This window comes from Eublepharis macularius, chromosome 14 (genome assembly GCF_028583425.1).
Source record: "Eublepharis macularius isolate TG4126 chromosome 14, MPM_Emac_v1.0, whole genome shotgun sequence".
NCBI classification, from domain to species: domain Eukaryota; kingdom Metazoa; phylum Chordata; class Lepidosauria; order Squamata; family Eublepharidae; genus Eublepharis; species Eublepharis macularius.
Window position 1 is genome coordinate 41,750,235 of NC_072803.1, and position 18,960 is coordinate 41,769,194.

The 18,960-nt window shown below is 46.7% G+C and overlaps 1 protein-coding gene across 1 annotated transcript in view; it reads right to left on the reverse strand.

The window, feature by feature from the left end:
- PTGS1 (prostaglandin-endoperoxide synthase 1) overlaps nucleotides 1-18,189 on the reverse strand; it is a 29,226-nt gene extending 11,037 nt beyond the window's left edge. Inside the window, exons 1-5 of the mRNA XM_054997957.1 lie at nucleotides 18,113-18,189; nucleotides 17,954-18,022; nucleotides 2,281-2,397; nucleotides 1,221-1,361; nucleotides 138-281 (exon numbers count right to left, since the gene is read on the reverse strand). Of these exons, the coding sequence (XP_054853932.1) occupies nucleotides 138-281; nucleotides 1,221-1,361; nucleotides 2,281-2,397; nucleotides 17,954-18,022; nucleotides 18,113-18,119 (478 nt within the window). The 5' untranslated portion in view covers nucleotides 18,120-18,189. The remainder of the gene's footprint in view (nucleotides 1-137; nucleotides 282-1,220; nucleotides 1,362-2,280; nucleotides 2,398-17,953; nucleotides 18,023-18,112) is intronic.
- Between the last annotated feature and the right edge of the window lie 771 nt (nucleotides 18,190-18,960).

The following is an 18,960-nucleotide window of genomic DNA, read 5'->3' on the forward strand; positions in this document are numbered from 1 at the left end:
CTTTAAGGTGCTAATGGACTTGAGTTTTTGTTCTATTGGACTTCATATTTTCAGAAGCAAATTCTCGATTCTCCTGGCAGTATTCTCTTTGAAGAAAGCAAAGCCAATGAAGCCTTACAAGCAGTGTCGAAGCATACCTTTCGTTCCCATGGGAGTGGGGCAGTCATTGGGCACTGGTGGGAGGACACGAGTGAAGTAGCTCACATTGGCATAGGCCTCCCAGCTGATGTACCCATAGGCGGAATTGTAGGTGGGTGGGCTGGGAATGAGATTGGCACGGACTGCACAGAGAAAGAAAAGGAAATGGAGAAAGTAGAAAAAGAAACAACTTTTTTCCCTCTCCAAAAATATTAGAACCTGCAAGCATCCAAAGGAACTAATCAGCAGTAAATTTGGAATTTATGGAACTCACTGCCACAAGGTATAGTTGTATCTTTAGCAAGGGATGAGACAAATTAATGGAGGAGAGGTCTATTAGTGGCTGTTGGCAGTAATGGCCAACTTGAACCTCCATGTCCAAAGGCAGTGTAACTCCGAATTCTGAGGATCAACAGCAAGGGAGACAGGATAAGGCCATAGTTCAGTGGCAGAGCATCTGCATTGCATACCAAAGATCCCAGGTTCAGTCCTCGGCCTCTCCAGTTAGAAAGGGCTCAGGTAGGTGGTGATATGAAAGTAGGTGATGTGAAAAAGTAGGTCATGTGAGTCTCTGGAGAGCCACTGATAGGACAACAGGCTCAGCAGAAAGCAGATAATGTACTTAAAGATACTGAGCAAGAGGAACTGAGAGCATCCTGGCTCTTATGTTTTCTACATCACCAGGACCAATACCAGACTCCACAGGTGTCACTGCCATGAGGCTAGATGATACCAGATGGTGGACTGTGGGTGCTATTAAGGGTGGCAAAGCATGAGAAAATCAGCTCTATCCTCTGGGGCACACCCAGGTAGGAAGTTCTCTTGCACTGGTCCTGTTCATTTTAATAAAGCTTGTGCAAAAAAACTTCTCAGTGGTTTTGTGCCCCATTAATGGATGAGGAGGGACATTTGGATTTTCCATCTCAGGAGCAACATCTGCAGGAGCAACATCTGCAGAAGCCTCAGAAGTGCCTCATTTTTTCCCCTGCAGTCGTCTAAGTCAGTGCAAATTCTCTCCTTAAGGATGAACCTTCTTTGCTCCTGCTCCCCCACCCCAATCCTCCACTCCACTCTCAACTCACTTGTCAGCACGAGCCGCATCAGCGTGTCCCGGATGAACGTGCTATTGATGATGTCCCAAAACCACTGGAAGTGGGTCAGGATGAAGTGATAGAATCTGGGGCTTGGTTTCAAGGCGCTACGTATCCTCATCCAGAACTCCGCTGCAGAGGAAGCAAATCTGGTTGATGGTAGTTCTGAAAAATGTCTACAGCATTCAGGTTCAAAGTCTGTTGTGCCAGACTACAGAGATCAGTTCCCTTAAGAAAATGGCTGCTTTGGAAGGTAGAAACTATAGTATCATATTTCACTGAGGTCCACCCGCTCACCAAACCACACCCTTCTCAAGGTCTACCCCCAAATCTCCAGAAATTTCCCAACTTGGAATTAACAACACAACCTTTAAACTAGAAGCTCTGCTATATCATTTGTGAGGATGAAGGAAGCTGAAATACCCTGGTGGAGGAGTGGCCTGGGGGCTTGACAGGGTCTCTTGCAAAGTATTCCCCCCAAAATAATTTCTATTGTTCTTGGGAGGGGGAAGCTATGGAATGAATGGTTGAAATCCGTAATGCAAATATGCCCTTAAAGAATAATAATGCTTTTGCATTGAATCAAACATTTGGGAACATGCTTTCCATACATTATCTCAATCATTATTACAACAATCCTCTAGGGTAGGCCACTATTAATATACATACATTGGAGATGGGGGAGAGGTTTCTGAGCTTCAAAGGATAGTAGCTTACCTAAAGGAGGGATTTGAACCAGGAGCTTCCCAGATCACAAGATGAGCCGCTACATTCTTCCAGCTCTCCAAAAAGAATCAGGACTTTTGTGGCAATCTAGTCGTGAAGATGGCACTCTACTTCAGACCTCTACTGAATCTAGGCCAATTCTTAAACGCAAAATTGACTGACCCTCACTCAAGGATCACTGAGACGAAGATCTATAGATGGCACACAGTAAGCAACTGTTGCCGGGGTAAATCCTACATGTTCAGCTCCAGCATATATCCCTCTCCTTGTGTGTACTCTCTCTCTCTCTCCCATGAATTGTGAAACGCACAGAGGGGATACTCACGAAAAGTGCAGTTTGTGCCAAAATAGCCAGTCCGGGTGCAGTCGCATTCGTACCCTTCTATGCCAACTCGGACGCATATGCCTTTGTGTTGACATGGAAAAGAGCAGCATGGATTCACTGTGGGGAAGGGAGAGAGAAGGTATATTAATCCCTTACAGGGAAATTCTTCCCCCTTTTTTGGAGAAGGGTCAAAAGAGGGCTGAGAGCAGAGGAGGAGGCTGCTTGCTTCCCCATCCCCAAGAACAATCAAATTACAGTTAAAACTGTGTCTTCCTCTTCCTCATAAAAAGTTGCATTCAGATTAATGACCCTATTGCAACATGGAAAACAGAACTAACAGAAAACATCCCACAAGATAAATAGAGATGAACTTAGAAAACAGAAAAGTAACAACCTCCCCACTCCAAACCAGAAACCTCTAATAATTCCACATTGTAAGTGCTTCGTATCCATAACATCTTAAGAGTGCTCAAAACAGATGAATAGTGAGTGAATTTTAAAAATACTTCAGCATTTGCTGAATCCTTCAGCATATATTTCTGTTAGGGCACACTGATGTTTACAAAGCAGTGTACAAGTTTTCAAGTAACACAAGGATCTTCCATAAGCTTGTTGCTAAAGAATTTCTTCTTTAAACGTAAAAATCCAGTCTAAGAAGAATTCTGCATAACTGGAGAGCTTACTTGCTGCACTCGCTTTCCTAACAAAGCTATTCCTTTATTGGGTGTGCAGACTTGGGCGGTAGTGAACCCACACAGCTAGTCAAAACTGATCACTTTAGCAGCATTTCTTATTTTGGAAAGTGTTCTTCCGTCATTATCTTGTCAATTCTCATAGCTCTGTGAAACAGGTTGCTAATATTCCCATTTTACAGATGGAGGATGGAGGCTTTGAGAAAGAGGCAAGAGCCCACATCTCTCAAACACTGATTTACTTCCACTCTGCATCAGTACAGGAGTTGTGATCTGGATGGTGCCAAGATTCATGTCCTGTGTCACATGTTCACAACTATGAACCTGGATAAGTTGTGTTGGAGGGAGGGGGTTAGCTGGGGCCATCACTGGCTTCTTGTTTTTCCATATAAGCCTCAGGGAATTTGAGGCAATAAGCAGGCTGGTCCCCATTTCTGAGGTCAGGAAGGAATCCATCCCCCACATACGTATTAACATTTTTATTCTGCCTTCCTCAAAAGAGCTCAGGGCAGTATAAAGAATCTTTTTCTCTTTCTCCTTTTCTTTCTTTCTCTCTTTCTTTCTTCCTCCTTCCCTCCCTCTCACTCATTCGTTCCATTCCCCTCCCCTCCCTCCAGGGACTGAAAGCAGCTTATATCATTCTTCTCTCCTCTATTTTATCCTCACAACAGCCCTGTGATGTAGGTTGGGCTGAGTGTGTGTGACTGGCCCAAGGTCACCCAGTGAGCTATCATGGAAGAGTGGGAATTCGAACCTGTGTCTCCTAGACCCTAATCTAATACTTTAGCCACTACTTTTTTCACAACAACTCCATGAGATAGGTTCCACTTAGAGACTAGTCCAAGGTCACCCAGCGACTTTTCCTGCAGTTAGTGGGCCTTTGGACCTGGCTGTCTTTAAGCTTAGTCCAACATTCTAACCACACTGACCCACCCACTGTGCTTGATCATGTGGGCTAGTTTTCCTGATTGGGCCTGATAGGGTTTGGGTCCGCTTGTGAAACAAGTATCTAAGACTGTTATAGTTTAATTGCAAATCTACCATGCAGCTGGCACAGGATGAGGGAACTCTCCCCAGTGCAATAGTTTTTATAGCCCCATAAAACTTGGAGCAGAGATAAGAATTTGGGTTAAACAAACAAGGCCCAATTGAGGCACGTAGAGAGCTTGTGGGGGAGCTCTGGATTCCAGAGAGAGAGCTGCCTGGTTCCTGCCTCTCCCAAGCTTGCTCCAGGCTGTTGCTGGGGTCAGATTCCTTTTCCAGATCTTCTGAAAAATATGTCAGAATCACTGAAGGGACTGAACCAATGGGTCATCCACTATAGGCCTTCATTTGACTGAGAGCATGAAATGTGATGACATAGCAAAGAACAGAAGGCATCTGAGCATGTGCAGTGACTTTCTCTGATGAATTCCAGCATCCACACATCTCAAGGCTGGCATTTCTTGAGTAGAAGCTCCCTCACCCATTCTTTGCATCCAATTGTTGTCCTAGTTTCTATCTTTGCTCTGGAGTCTTCCTGTCAAAATGTAGACTGTTAAGTGCTTCGTGGCAGAGGCATGACTTCTGTGCTGCTTTTCTCAGTAAAGCGCTCCGTACTTCAATAGGTGCTTTACTGCTAATAAAAGTACCACCACCCCATACCCCATCAGGTCTGAAGTCCAAACACCTCTCTTCTTAATCCCAAGTTTTGCTGTGATGTTGGGAAATCCAGGTGCTCTCTCTGTTTCCTAGAACAACCCAAGTAATCCATAGCACAATGTGGAAAAAAGCAGTGAGCAGTTGATTTCAGGATCTCTGCAGGAATTGCTACCCTGGGATAGTCTCCTTCCAATTTTAAGGCTTGCCTAGGCTTGCCAGCCTCCAGGTGATAGCTGGAGATCTCTTGGAATTACAACTGATCTCCAGACAACAGAGATCTGTTCCCCTGGAGAAATTGGCTGCTTTGAAGGGTGGACTCTATGGAATTATACCCACTGAGGCCCCTCCCCTCCCCAAATCCCACCCTCTTCAGGCTCCACCCCCAAAATCTCCAGGAATTTCCCAACCTGGACCTGGCAACCCTATGCCATGACCAGGGACTCATGCAGAAGTATGTCTGTGTATCTTCAGAAATGGGTAAGTTACTATGCTTAGGGTCAAATTACCACAGACAGTTGAGTGGTGAATGGCTCCTCCAAGGGTTTTTTATTGGTAAATAGCTACCATGGTACCACAGATTCCCCCTCAGTTTCCTACCCCTGGCACTGAAATGGATAGCCAGCATGGTGGAGTACTTATAGTGGCAGACTAGGATCTGGGAGATTGCTGGGTGACCTTGGGCCAGGCCCACTCTGAATAACCTACCTCATAAGATTGTTGTGAGGATAAATGGAGAAAAGGAGAACAATGTAAGCTGTTTTAGGTCTCTACTGGGGAGAAAAGCAGGGTATAAATGAAGTAAATAACTAAATAAAATGCCCCAACTACTATTATCCCCATTGGAGGAAAAAAAGAGACAATTCAGAGGCAATCTGCATGTTTTCCCAAATGGGACAAACAGCTGCTCCAGGAGCCCTTGAGGCTGAGAAAATAGTAGGGGGGGGGGTGGAAGGAGGACAAGGGTTACCGCAGACTCTCCATATACTGTGGCCCCATTCCAAGTTATTTACCATTAGAAATTGTTCATTGATCTCCTATCATCTCACCTAGTTGCACACTTTACAAATAACACTTCTGATATAAGAATGAAGCATGTCTCCAATTTTAATTCATTAACAAAAACCCATAATCATGCCAGTGAAACCCTGGGACAGAATGACCGCAGGGTCCCACACCTTTGGATGGTTTAAGCAAATGACAGCCCCTGGACAAAGCAGGGCTTGTTCTCCTCTGGGACACCTAACTACCCTCAGTGCCTCAGTGCCACAGCACACAGGTAACTGTGACATTGAGAAGCAGGCAGGATCTCCTTACGGAAGAATATCTAGTGTCAGATTTTCATTGCAAATAGGCCAGGCAGGCAAGGAGGATCAAACGCTCTTTGCAGGAAGAGGGTGGAGTAGAGACTACTGGGGAGGAACCTCTTTTCTCCTTTTAAATGGAGCAGGAAAAATTTCAACTCTGGTCAGGTGCCCAATTAAAAAGCAAACAGGTCACAAGGACTGACTGGCTTTGGTCTGATAAGCATCTCCGTTGCAGCCAAGAACCACAACCCGGTGCATGCCTGGCTCGCCCTGATAACATCCAGCTTGTTCAAACAGCAGTGATCTCTTGCAACCAGGTTTGGATCTGTCCCCAAGCAGTCTACCAGTCCCAAACTCTTGTGCCAAGGGAGTGATCCTGGAGTGGCCTGTGGGAGAAATCTCTAAAGCCTGGCTGATACCCTTCCTCCCCTGTAAGCCCCCTCCATCCAGGAATTTGTCATTTTTTTAAAAAAAAAGTTGATATAATTTAGTGACCATCAGCACTTCTTGTAGCAATGAATTTCACAAGCTACTAATGTGTAATGTGTGTGTCCAAAACCTACTGTTGTTTACCTTTCCTGGCAGAGCCCATACTAGAGAGATTCCTCTCTGTGTATACTATTCAGGATTTCATCAGCTATCTTTCCCATTCCCTTCCCACACTTCCCACATGTTTTTTGTAAACCATGAACCCGCCCCCCCCCCCCAATGCTTTACAGTGCAATTCTTGCAAAATTACTCCAGCCTAAGCTAATTGGAATCAATAGGTTTAAAATAGAGTCTCTGCGTCTAAGATTGCTTTGTTACTGACTGAGTTCCAAGCCCATGTTTTCTTCCTCCTCCCATACAGCTGTTTTCCCTGCAGATGCTTGGACCTTCTGCTGAACTTCCAAACAGCCAGCTCTTGCAAGGCAGGGCACATCCAATGTTTGCTCCAGTGGCAAGTGGCCAGGATTCCCATTTACATCAAATTAATGGTGAGGGTGTGTGTGTGAAACAGTGATTTATGGGCAGCCCCCTTCCCTTATACTACTGCAAGGACTTGAGAGGGAGGGTGGCTATGAGATCAGCCAGACAGATATGAAAGAGTAGAAAAGAGCAAGGGTCCAGGAATATCTATAAGACTAACAAAATTTGTGGTAAGGTATGAGCTTTCGTGAGCCACAGCTCACTTCTTCATATACAGCTACAATGTGAGTCCATCTGTCCTTTTATCTTGGAGTGTGGAGTGATTGCAGAAGCCAAATGATAATAACCGGTGAATGACAATAGCAGGCATCTACCATTGTCATTCACCAGTTAAAGTCTGACATCAGAAACCAAAACATTCAAAAACCAGTGGGGGGGGGGCATTTTAACCTTCCAGGTCATCCAGTTGCTGACCTAAAAGCAGCAGTTATCCTGCAGAGGAATTTCAAAGGGAGATTAGAAAGCAAGACTGCGGAATTGCAACTGATAATGAAGCTCAAGACAATGCATCCACCTGGACACCTATCTCATTACCAATGCTAATTTCTCCACACCCACTACCCCTCTGCGTACCCCACCCTAGTCATTCTCGCCTGCCATTGTCATTCCCAGGCTATTATCATTTGTCTTCTGCAATCACTCCACTCTCCAAGATATAAGGACAGATGGACTCACATTCTAGCTGTATCTGAAGAAGTGAGCTGTGGCTCATGAAAGCTCATACCCTACCACAATTTTTTCAGTCTTATAGGTGCTACTGGACTCTTGCTCTTTTCTACTGCTACAGACAAACTAACACGGCTGCCTATCTAGATATGAAAGGAGAAAGGGTTTTTCTTCCAACAGGAAAACACAGCTCTAAGCAGAACAGCATCTCTTTTATAACAACCCGAAAATATGATATGTGGATGAATTACGGTGAGTCCAGAAGAAGTAAAGAAAAAAGAGAGTTTCTGCAGAGTCTGAAATGTCTCTCTGAAGAGTCAGCAAATCAACAGGTCAAAATCATACCTGTACACAACTGTTTGAGTAAACAGACCTGCTATTTCTGGAAAACCCAAACGAGGAACACAAGACACTGCTTCCCCCTGCCCTGTCCCCATCCCTTAACCCACCATGGGGGGAAAGCACCAGTGAACATATTTTAATACTGGTATTCAGTCACATCCCATATATGTAGAGTAAACAGCAGTACTAATTTGATGCTATTACAAAGGTCTGCTTGCAGAATTAGCTGCAGTTTGGCAAGGCTTAGTTTAACTTGAATCTAGCACTTTAGATTTTGAAAGGCTCCTTTAATAGAGTTTACAGGTGAGCTGTCTTGCAAAAGACTTTGCTCTTATCTAGCAAGCTCAGCTCCTGGCAATTCATCCACAAATCTTTGGGAGGTCACTAGATGCTAGAATGCCAAGGTCAGATAAGGAGAATGGAGCCAGGCTGGCAGCTCCAATGCTCTTGATCAGCACTCTTCTTCAAACCTTGTGGGCTTCACCACAAGAGGCAGCATTAGTAGCCCTGGTCATAGGTGCTGCATGTAAATTCATTACCTGTTGGTTACATCAGTTTCAGAGCAACATCTGGAACACCTTCATAGTATGTGAAAATCCCCAAGATGCACAAAACCACATGATACCAGGCAACCTGTTTAATCAGCTGATGGTTTAAGAGCCCATGGAGGAATAGACCAGGGATTTATCCTGCCTCCCACAGCAACTAAGCAGAACCCTCTAGAAAGCCCATAGGCACGAAAATAACAGGTCTCCCCCCGCCCCCCGACCCCACTGTTCACTCTACTAGACACTGGTGTTCAGAGGTATCCTACTTATGAACATGGAGGTTCCATTTCATCTGGGAGCATGCACAACAGGAACCACCAAGCTGAGGCATATGGAGGGATGCTTTGGTCCAAGGACCGATGCCTGTTTTGGATGTCTTCGTCCATCCATCTCCCCTGCTCCTGCTGCCATTCTGCCCACTGTTCCTCTACTTCCCCTGCTCCAGATTCCCAATCTGCCTAGATGGACTGTGGATCTTCCAACTATTGAACACAGTTTGAACTCTTGGGGCCACTGGTTTAATCCTATGTACGTATCTGGACCTAGTCTTTGGCTACAACTGGCTCTCCCTGAACCTAGGAACAGCTTGAGAAAAAGTTGTAACTCAAAAGCTTGCTTCCAAGGAATTCTACATCAGCATGAAGTCCAAGATATCTCGTTGGTCTTGTAAGAACAAGCAGTATCCAGCCCCATGGCATGAAGGCAACAGCTCTCCTTTGTTTGTATACCCTGGTATTTGGAATTCACAAATATGCTGCCCCTTTCCATGGAGGTTCCTCTTAAGTTTCCTTGGCAATACTTTATCCCCCTTGAATGTATCTAATCTATTGAAATAGGATATACTTTTAAAACAAAAACATTGGAAGAGTTGGAAGATAAAGGGATAGGGACTGTAGACTATATCACTTGAAACAGCTGCCACTGGAGGAACGGAACATGTTAGGGATGGAAGCAGATGTGGCTCTTTTGGTCAACAGTAACTACAAATGTGGCTGTCTGTGATTAGCTGAATGAGTACCTCTGGTCTAATCTTTTATAGATCCATCTAGTCCCGCATCCTCTTCCCAACTGGCTCTAAGGGAGTTATGATCAAGGCTTCCTTTATTCAAAGGTATACTGCCTCTGAACATGGAGGTTGTATTCTACCTTGCCCTGAAATGTCTTTTTCTTCCTCACCTTTTTCGTAGTTAATAATATCCTGTCCGATGACATGACTTTGCATGTACTCAGAGGCATTGTCTCCTTAGGTCCTGTCAGTTGTGTAGTTCTGATGGGAAATGCAGTAACAAAAAAAAGAAAACTAGCTACTGGAAAATTCCGACCGTTGACCAAGCTGGCTGGTGAATGCTTTTGATGGGCAGGGCAATAAACAGTGCAATCCTAAGAAGAGTTATTTCAGTCTGTCATTGATTTCAATGGGCTTAGAAAGGAGTAAATCTTAGGATTGCACTGAAAATCTACTACCATACAGTAGGCAGTTTTGACAGGTAGGGTTTTTGTTGATCTGATTAACAGAAAATGCCACCAGCAGCTAAAATTGACAGTTGTTTTTGTTGCTACACACCTCTCACTTTGCATTCAGATCTTAGCTCTCCAGTCAATGGGATGCTGGCAGTGTCCCCAGCTGTGCAGCCACTGTTAAGACTTGTTTTTTTGGCCAGCCTAAAGGGCTACAGCTGCGATTTGCAGGCTGGATTGAAAGTATGTGAAATAATGAAGTGTTTATAGGAGAATGGGAGGAACAAAACACACTCAGGAAACGAAATGCACGAAGGACACAGGATTCAAGTGGCTTTGCAGAGAAGGGACATTTGACAATTCAGTTGCATTCTCCTTTCTGAAGGTACATTGGGGGTGACAAAGCACAAAATATTTGGGGCCCAGATCGGAGGAATCCAGAATCACATTTCTGATCTATTGCTGTCAGCTGCAGCCTCAAACAGATCCCCAAAGCAAACATTTCATCCAATTGGGCAGCTTAGCAAATCGAGGTTTCCCCATCATTCTTTATTACAGGATGAAGCCATGACTGACCCATTATTGGCTGACAGCCATATATAAGCCCAACCAAGTGAAGTCCAACCGGGAGAATTGTAAAGAGGAAAAAATATTGGAGAACTGTCCACTTTGATTTTTATTTGCTAGCAAATCTGAGTTAGGGTAATTTTGCTTAAGAATCTCTCTTTCTTTTATCCTCAGAAGGAAGTTTATTGAGGTTACATTGGTGAGAAAGAATCAGCTCCAGGCAAGGACGTTCTTGTGAATTCAAAGACAAGTTGATTTGTGTGTCATCATTTTCTTTGCAGGCTTTCCAAGCGTAACGGGGAAGATGTATTGTCGAAGGCTTTCACGGCCGGAGAACGATGGTTGTTGGGGGTTTTCCGGGCTGTATTGCCGTGGTCTTGGCATTGTAGTTCCTGACGTTTCGCCAGCAGCTGTGGCTGGCATCTTCAGAGGTGTAGCACCAAAAGACATCTTTTCCACACTGTGACACTGAGAGATCTCTGTCTTTTGGTGCTACACCTCTGAAGATGCCAGCCACAGCTGCTGGCGAAACGTCAGGAACTACAATGCCAAGACCACGGCAATACAGCCCGGAAAACCCCCAGTAACGGGGAAGGTTGGCTGGGAAAATACCCATGAGCTAACAGCTTTTGTGGGCTTATCTGAAAGGCTGCTGTAAACCTTGTACATCATTGTGAGTACTTGCAGAAATGTCAGTCTATAAATGCAAAATGGTAACGATTCATAAATGTAAAACAAAAATCCTCAGGTTTGCTATGATTTCTCTTCTTGAGACCTCCCCAGACCAGAGCGGTCCTTCCTCTGCGGCTGTACCAATTAAGCCAGTGAGTCGTGTTAGGCTTATGCCTCCTTTGCAGGAAAATAAACCTGGGAAACATTTCCTACCCTCACAGGGCTCTTTTTTCACTCCTGACAAAGGACACATTAATACAGCCCTGGAGCTAATTCAGCCAAATGGCCCTTGGTGTGCTGGTAATGGCCCTCCAGGGTAACATCCCAACAGGAACTTTATCAGTAAATTAAAGGGCCAGTGTGGGCCTGATCCTATGAGCCCCCCACCCCCGTCTGATTTATAAGCAACCACCAGTGCTTTGAATTGCACTCAGGCACAAATGGGCAACCATCACCGATCTTTCAAGCATGGGGTAATACAGCCATTTTATGTACCCCCAGTAATAGTCTTACTGCTACATATTGGAGCAACTGAAGTTTTAAACTGCTCCAGTCTCTAACAACTCAAATAATTTTATTGTCAAACAAGAGTCTGCAACACCACTGGAGCAGCCTCAGCAAGGATGTTGAAATCCCCTAGTACCACAAACCCTGGGTTCCTCTATACCAAATCTGAGACCGTGATGGTTCGCTCAAGCACAGGGTATCGGGTAGTTGAATCGACGGTACACCAACTGAACTGCTATTCTGATCCATCTCCCCAGCATCAAGAACATACTCCCCAAATTGGGACTTTGGGTAACAACATATCTGTGAGTATCAATAGACACAGTTGCTCCCTATCCCCACCCACCAAACTAGGTTGATGCTTCATCAGGAAGGCTTGGCGAGGCATCCCCCTTCCTTCTTCATCCTGTATGTGATGTACGCCATCTCGTCCAAGATCAGATTTTGGATCAAACTAAATGCCTTATTGTGAATGCTGGCATTCAGCAGCAGTATTTTTAGGGTTGATGAAGGATCAGCCGCCTTGGCTGAGAGGACCAGAAGAAGCAACAGGCACGTCTTGTTAAGCCTTTCTGCCTCAGGCCTGTCCTTCTCCCTCCACGGTATCCCCTGCTGCCCACCCAATAGCAGCATCTCTTCCTCCCTCCAGCACCTACCACATAATACAGTGTAAACTAGATGACACAAAAACTATTACACTAAATAAGATTACCCACTCTCAAGCACATTTTAAGGGCCAAAAGAGATTACCAATATTACCAGAGTAAACAAAGATTATGTTTACCTGCTTCTCTGCCCACCTCACCCCCGTCCCCCGCCAAAGAACAAACATGAGTATCTAAAGGGAAAGTTGACAAATTAACAAAGTAATGTTAATTATTTATGTTTTACTTATGTGCTTTATTTGCTCGATTGTGATTAGCTTTGCCCACATGCAATAAACACTATTCTGGTTCTAGTAATGACCACCCTCACCCACAACAACAACAACAACAACCTACACAGCTGAGGAAGAAACCAAAGATGAAATAAGGTTACTTAAACCCGCCCAGAAAGAACAGAAAAGGAAATGGAAATGGGACATTGAAAAGATGAAAAAAGAGGCAGCCGTATAGTCACTGGCCCCCATGCTTGGGCTGGCCAAAAGATCGATCCTCTTTGGTATCACCATGTTCCAGGTGGGGGGTTGCAGCAGGCTATAGCGTGCTTGGGAGGAAACTGCTGGGGGCTGCTAGGCAGACCCTGGATGGGGTTTCTCCCCTCCCACTCTGTTCCAGGTCCTTTGAAGCCTTGGCCACTGTTACTACTGGAGATGATCCCAGGGCTGATCCAGCAGCAGCAAATGAGAGAAGCTGGGGGGCTCTCGACAGCGGTCCAGCCTCACCCCAGAGACTTCCCAATCTCAGACATGTGCCACTGAACTCCATGTTCCAGCCAGTAATTTCCTCTGCATGCCAAATGCAGGCTCAGTGGTGCTGCCCCCTTTCCTGAGCCCTATAGTACACCCTCCTCCTTGGAAGGATCAACTGACGGAGGGCAGAGATGGGGTGAATGAAGATGACAGGGCCCTCTAAATGGTGCCCAGCCAGGCAAGATCCTCAAGTTTTCCCCCAGCAGAGGGATGACATTTCAAAAGGAAGTGCTGGAGCTCAGCCTTCGATGCTCCCTGAATTCCCTGGGGATGTCATCTGATGCCTCTGGGAGGCAATGCTAAGAATGCCTTCTGAATCTCTACCAGTATGTCACTTATAATGCCACTTTGGGATGCATTTGCCCCTGCAGAGCTCTTAAACAGAGTTTCAGGCAGGTAACCATGTTGACCTGCAGTCAAAGAGCAAGATCCAGGTCCAATAGCACCTTAAAGACTGACTAGAGAGAGGTGTTGTTTCCTGGCCTTTAATGTCAGCAGTAAAGTACTTTAACTTGTGCAGTGCCCCGACTGCTGCATCATTTTGCTCCATGCAATGGGGACAGTCCAGAAATAAGTGCCTTACTGCGAATGCTCTCAAACTACCTCTGTTTCTGTTGGCAGTGCAGACTGTATAGAAGTGAAATACTCTTTAGTGCAACGAGTGCAGAAGTAACTTTACTGCTGAAAGAAACTACTGCTGGTTGAGGGCTCAGGTGCACTCAAATCCTGCCACTTTCATTTCAACTCTGGCATAGCAAAGCTGCTCAGTGTCCTACGGTGGGACAAGGAGTCCCTTTCAGACCTCAGCATTCACCAGTGCTTAGTCCCGGCTGAGCACTGGGCTGCAAGTCTCTAAGCCTGCACTTCTGGTTTGTGTACAGAGGACATGACACTGTTTACTCTGTTGAGTGCACATATCAAAAACATCTGGACCCCGGAAAGCTTAATTCAAGCCTTCCAGAAAAGGTCAGAACTGACACTCTCCTTTCCTCTGTTCAAACCGGGGGGGGAAGTTGAAATAGACCAGGCTGGTGGTTTTAAGGCGCATTAGCATTGACGTGGGAATGTCCAAAGTATTCTGAATGTCTACATATTTGTGTCTGGCATGGAAAGAGAATAGGAGGGGAATTTTCCCTGCAGTTCCAGCTGGGATCTTGTTTAGGGATGGGAAGCAGGGGCCTTAGGCTGGCTTCCTGGTACAGCTTTGCTCTTTAATGTTTCCTTTTTAGCTTTTGGAAGGTTGTGAGACAGTGAGCAAGGCTTATTAATAAATTCAACAGTTAGCAAATGGCACAGTGGTCTTATCTGGATCCACCAAACCAAGCCCTGCTGGTGCTCAGCTTCCCTTGAGGAACTAGATCCTTTTTCTTAGAAGGAAAGAAACCCTGTGGCATGCAACAGTTTTCAAACTACCAATCACACATACCTCTTTAATCCAAGTAGTTCACAGTAGGGTACATACTTTTCCCTGCCTCTTTTCTTCTCACAACAACCCTGTGAGGTAAGTCATGGGCTGAGCCAAGACTCAAGATGTCTGCTCCCTTGGAACTCCTGCAATATTGTAGGGATCTCCAGCTTGTGCATGGCTTCCTTGGCATCCCTAAAACTACAGCTCACAACTAGTTGGGGTTCTTAGGCAGTCACGTCGGTCAGGCTGTGTGTCTTGCCTCCTGGTCTAAAATCTGATCTTCCAAATTTCTGGACAATTTCATTTTTCAAAGAACAATTTACTTTCTGTGAAACAGAACTTCTTCGCTCAAAGCAAAACCTTGAAACACAGCTGAAATCCTTTGCCACCACAGTTCCTTTACAACATCAACCATATTTTACAAAGAGCTCTGCTCGTTTGCAAGCCAGTTAGATTTCAAAGTTAGGCTTCGGAGCCTTCCTTGAGACTGCTGGCAGATCTGGAATTTCCTTTCCCTCTAAGGTTCTCTATAAAGCACCCATGCATGACCAGTTCTCCAGATGAGCCCCTCAGTTATGGCACAATGAGAAGGATGCCAGTGCACCCAGTGGATTAGGCCATTCTGGCCCTCAGTGGCACGGGAGCCAATGGCTGGGACCTGACTGGCAGCTGTATAGGAGGAGGCAATTAATGACCTTGCTTGGGGAGGGGGGGTGTCTGTGACAAAATATCTTGAACTGGCCCTGCTTCTACAGCAGGGTTTTCCACCCAGTGGGTTGGGACCCAGAGGTGAGTCTTGAAGCTTCTGAAAGTGGGTTGCAGGCCAGCGCTCTCTAATGGCCAACCCTGCCCTTTCTGTCTTCTTCCTCCATGCCAGTTTCTCACATTCTCTCTTCCCCCAGCCTTTGCAGTGATCATGGGTGGGGAGCCATCTGGCAACTAGTAACTTTACAGGTATATACATTTTTCTGTGTAGAATAATATTTCAGTAGGAAAATCATCATACGTGAAGTAGCTCCTGTAAGAATCAACTTTGATGCTTAATTTGAAGCAAGGCTTTGACCTGTGTTTCTTCACTGTATATGCATGTTGACTGATAAAGAATCAAGTAGAATGTGTTCTGATGGTTACTGGAGTATCTCCAGCAATGGAGTACGAGGGTGGTCAAAGGCTTGACATGTAACCCCTCATATACAAAGGCTTTGTACTTCGGAATGCCACTTGCCCGGCGTTTGTAGCAGGATGCTATGTTTGTTGGTTTCTCAAAAACATATGGTTGGGCACTGTAGAAAATGGAACACTGGACTGCCAGCATTTTGCCAAGGAGGGTTATGAACAGTCAAAGACCTGACTGTTTTGTCTGGCAAGCAATTCCAGCTGCCTTGTGCTCCAGCAGCTACCCCATTCCTATCACTTGTCTTGGTTTTTGCAATTAACTCGAGCAATCTTCTGGTGAGAGAAAGAGAGCTCAGTTTGGAAAAGAACAGTGCCAGGATCATGGCATTTCTCTCCTGCTGGCATCAGTCTGACAGCCTGGCAGTGAGGAATGTGGGTACTGATTTGATTGCTCGTGCACAAACGCACCTCTGCTCTAGCCAGTGAACTTACCTACAGGTGGCCAAAAGATGTCTGTGCATGTAACAACGTAAGAAGAGCCCTGCTGGTCAGACCAGAGATCCACCTAGTCTGGTTTCCTATTGCATGCAGTGTACAATCAGTTGCCCCTGATGTTGCCTCCCTAGAGTGCTGTTCAGAGGCTTTACTGCCTCTGAATGTGGAGGTTCCCTTCAGTCATCATGACCAGCGAATATTGATGGATCTTTCCTCCATGGATCTGTCTAATCCTCTCTTAATGCCATCCATGTTTACGGCCATCACTACATCCCCTGGCAGCAAGCTCCACAATTTAATAACTTGCTCAGTAAAAAAAGTATTTCCTTTTGCCTGTCCTGTATGTATCAACCATTCGCAACTAGCTGTGGTCCCTGAGCATCAAACAGCTTGTAAGGCTGAACTCTGGTTTCAAGGAGCCTTTGGAGAGGAGAGACGTGGAGATGAAAGTGAGGACAGAGAAGAGGCTGGGCAAAGCTGTCTCACAGATGGATTTGACCTCTGCCTTGAATCTCTGGTTCCTTCTGTTTGTTCTCAAGTTCCCCCGACTGGTTTCAAAATCCATCAGCCACTGTAGGGGCAAGCAGAGCTCTGAGCCTGCAATAGGGGAGCCTTGGGCATGAGTCACAGCAGCCCTTGGTCAAACTAGATGCCCATGATAAAGGTACATCAAGCACCAGCTCAAGGGAAACATGCCCTGGGCTCATCCTGTCTGGAGTTCTAGAGAGCTTCCACTTATATCAGAGACAGCCTTTATAAAGGGAGAAGACGAAGATGGCACAGCTGCCTTGCTTCCTGCTGTGGCAAAGGGAGAGCTGAAGACCTGGATCTGAGCTGACCAAACAGAAGGGTGTATGAATAGAGAATATTTCCAGGACGGTGGCACTCGGGTGGGGATCCCCCTCAAGTGGCTGGGGACTAAGGGCTCCTGGAAAATTCTGTGCACACGGAGCAGCAAAAATGGAGGAAAAAACCTACCTCCCCCACTGTTTCCACTGAGGAAACAGCTTGGTGGAGAAGGCAGGAGCCCTTCCTTCCCCTGGGGCAGTGAGTCCAGCCCATTTGGGCTCTCCTTTATTTTTTAAAGGCCATTTCCCACCACTGCTGTGGGTCTGTGGGGAACTTGGACCCAACTCATTAAAAATCTGACCATGTAATTTGGCCCCAAGAGTTCTGCAAAGGGAGAGCGAGATTTTCAGGAACGGGAACCCTTTACGCACTTCTTCCATTGTGCAGTTACATACGGGCCAAGTCCTTCAAGAATACAGATGTGCACCATCTGCTCCAAGCCCTGAGGACAGGATGGGTCATCATCACTTCACAGGCTTAGGCAAGCAGCAGTCTGATGACTGTGGAGCCCAAACTGTCATGCCGGTGGAGAAAGGCCAGCCTCCACATTCACGTGGAGGGTGTAACCCATGCATTCTAGTCCAAGAGGTGAGGAAGCTAGCTTTATGGTAGAGAGGCATTCTGCCCATGCTCAGAAGCACAATGTCACACGTTCTGCAGCTGAGCTCCAAAGTGTGGGGGGGCTCTGGCTCCAATTAACCTGGTAGCCCAAACACCACAAGAGCTGCCTGGCTGGATCACCTAGGCCAGTTTCTATTTCCAGTGCAAACCCCTGAACAGCCCCTAAGCTGATTCTCCCTTCCAGGGACACACACCCAAAGTCTCTGCCCCCCTCACAAAGAAATGAGAAACCTTTGCCTATAGTGAGCTAAACTTCTGCGCCTCTGCGCCAGCCCACGAATATCCCCGACTCTTGGGAACATTTTGCCTCCCCTTGTCCACAGAATTGGGGGGAGGGCTTCAAACCTCCCTTATGCTAAGGGCTGGGGAGGCTGGCAGTGAGGGGAGGTGGGGGCGGGGTCTCGTACCTGTGCCGGGGGCTCCGGGGCTCACGCTTAGACTCAGCAGCATCACCAAAGAGAGGGAGCAACACAGCCCTGCGAGGCAGGAAAAAAGGAGGTTAATGGGGGGGGGGTCTTCTTAGGGGAGGGGCCAGAGGGAGGGCCGGGCGCCTGGCCGGTACTTACAGCACATAGCAAGAGAGAAAGGGGAGAAGCCGTCCGGGCGCTGCCTCCCTCCTGCACCGCCGACTCCACAAGGCAGCTGTGGCCTTCCTGACGCCGCCTCAAAAGGCAGCCCCCGGCTCGGCCTCCTCCTCTCCAGATGCTCTCCACCCCTTTCCTCTGCATGCACGGGCCGGCTGGTGGTGACTGCTGGACTGGGAGGGGGCACGTAGGCGAGGCAGGTCAGGGGGCTCCTCTTTGGCCTGCGCAAAGCCAAGCAAGAACTCTTTTGCTGGTTCTGGAGCAAAGGGAGAATGGAAACGTAATGGGTCCCTGCAAAGAGTTAATTCTGTCCACTGGCCACACGGGCGCAGGAATGCGCGATTTGCACAGAACTCTTTAGCGCCCTGCTCGATGAATAGCTCTGTGAAACGCGAGAAGATGGCACACTTCTTTGGTGTGTGTGTGTGGGGGGGGGAGACGTCCATCAACCCGTTTGCTTTGCAGGGGAGGTGGCCCGGCCAAAGATTCACAGTAGCCGCGCTCCAGCCTCCCCTTCTGGCACTGGCTAGGAGGCAGGTAGGAAGTGGGCACGTTCCATTATTCATCATTCCCTGTGCAAGGCAATTTTTTTTAGTTGGGAGGAAGCTAAACTGAGGCTGGAGGAGCTGCAGGGCAGCGGTGCAGGGTCAGAGCACCCCACCTCTGCCCCCCTTCCTGGGATTGGGAAGCAGACCCTTTATACTGGGAGTCTTGCAGCTCTCTTCACCCCACAGATGTAGGGACGATAACAAAATGCCAAAGCTGATGGTGGCACTTGATTCTCAACCCCATATTTAACCTAGAGGGGTTTGAAGTGGGGGAGTCTTCCT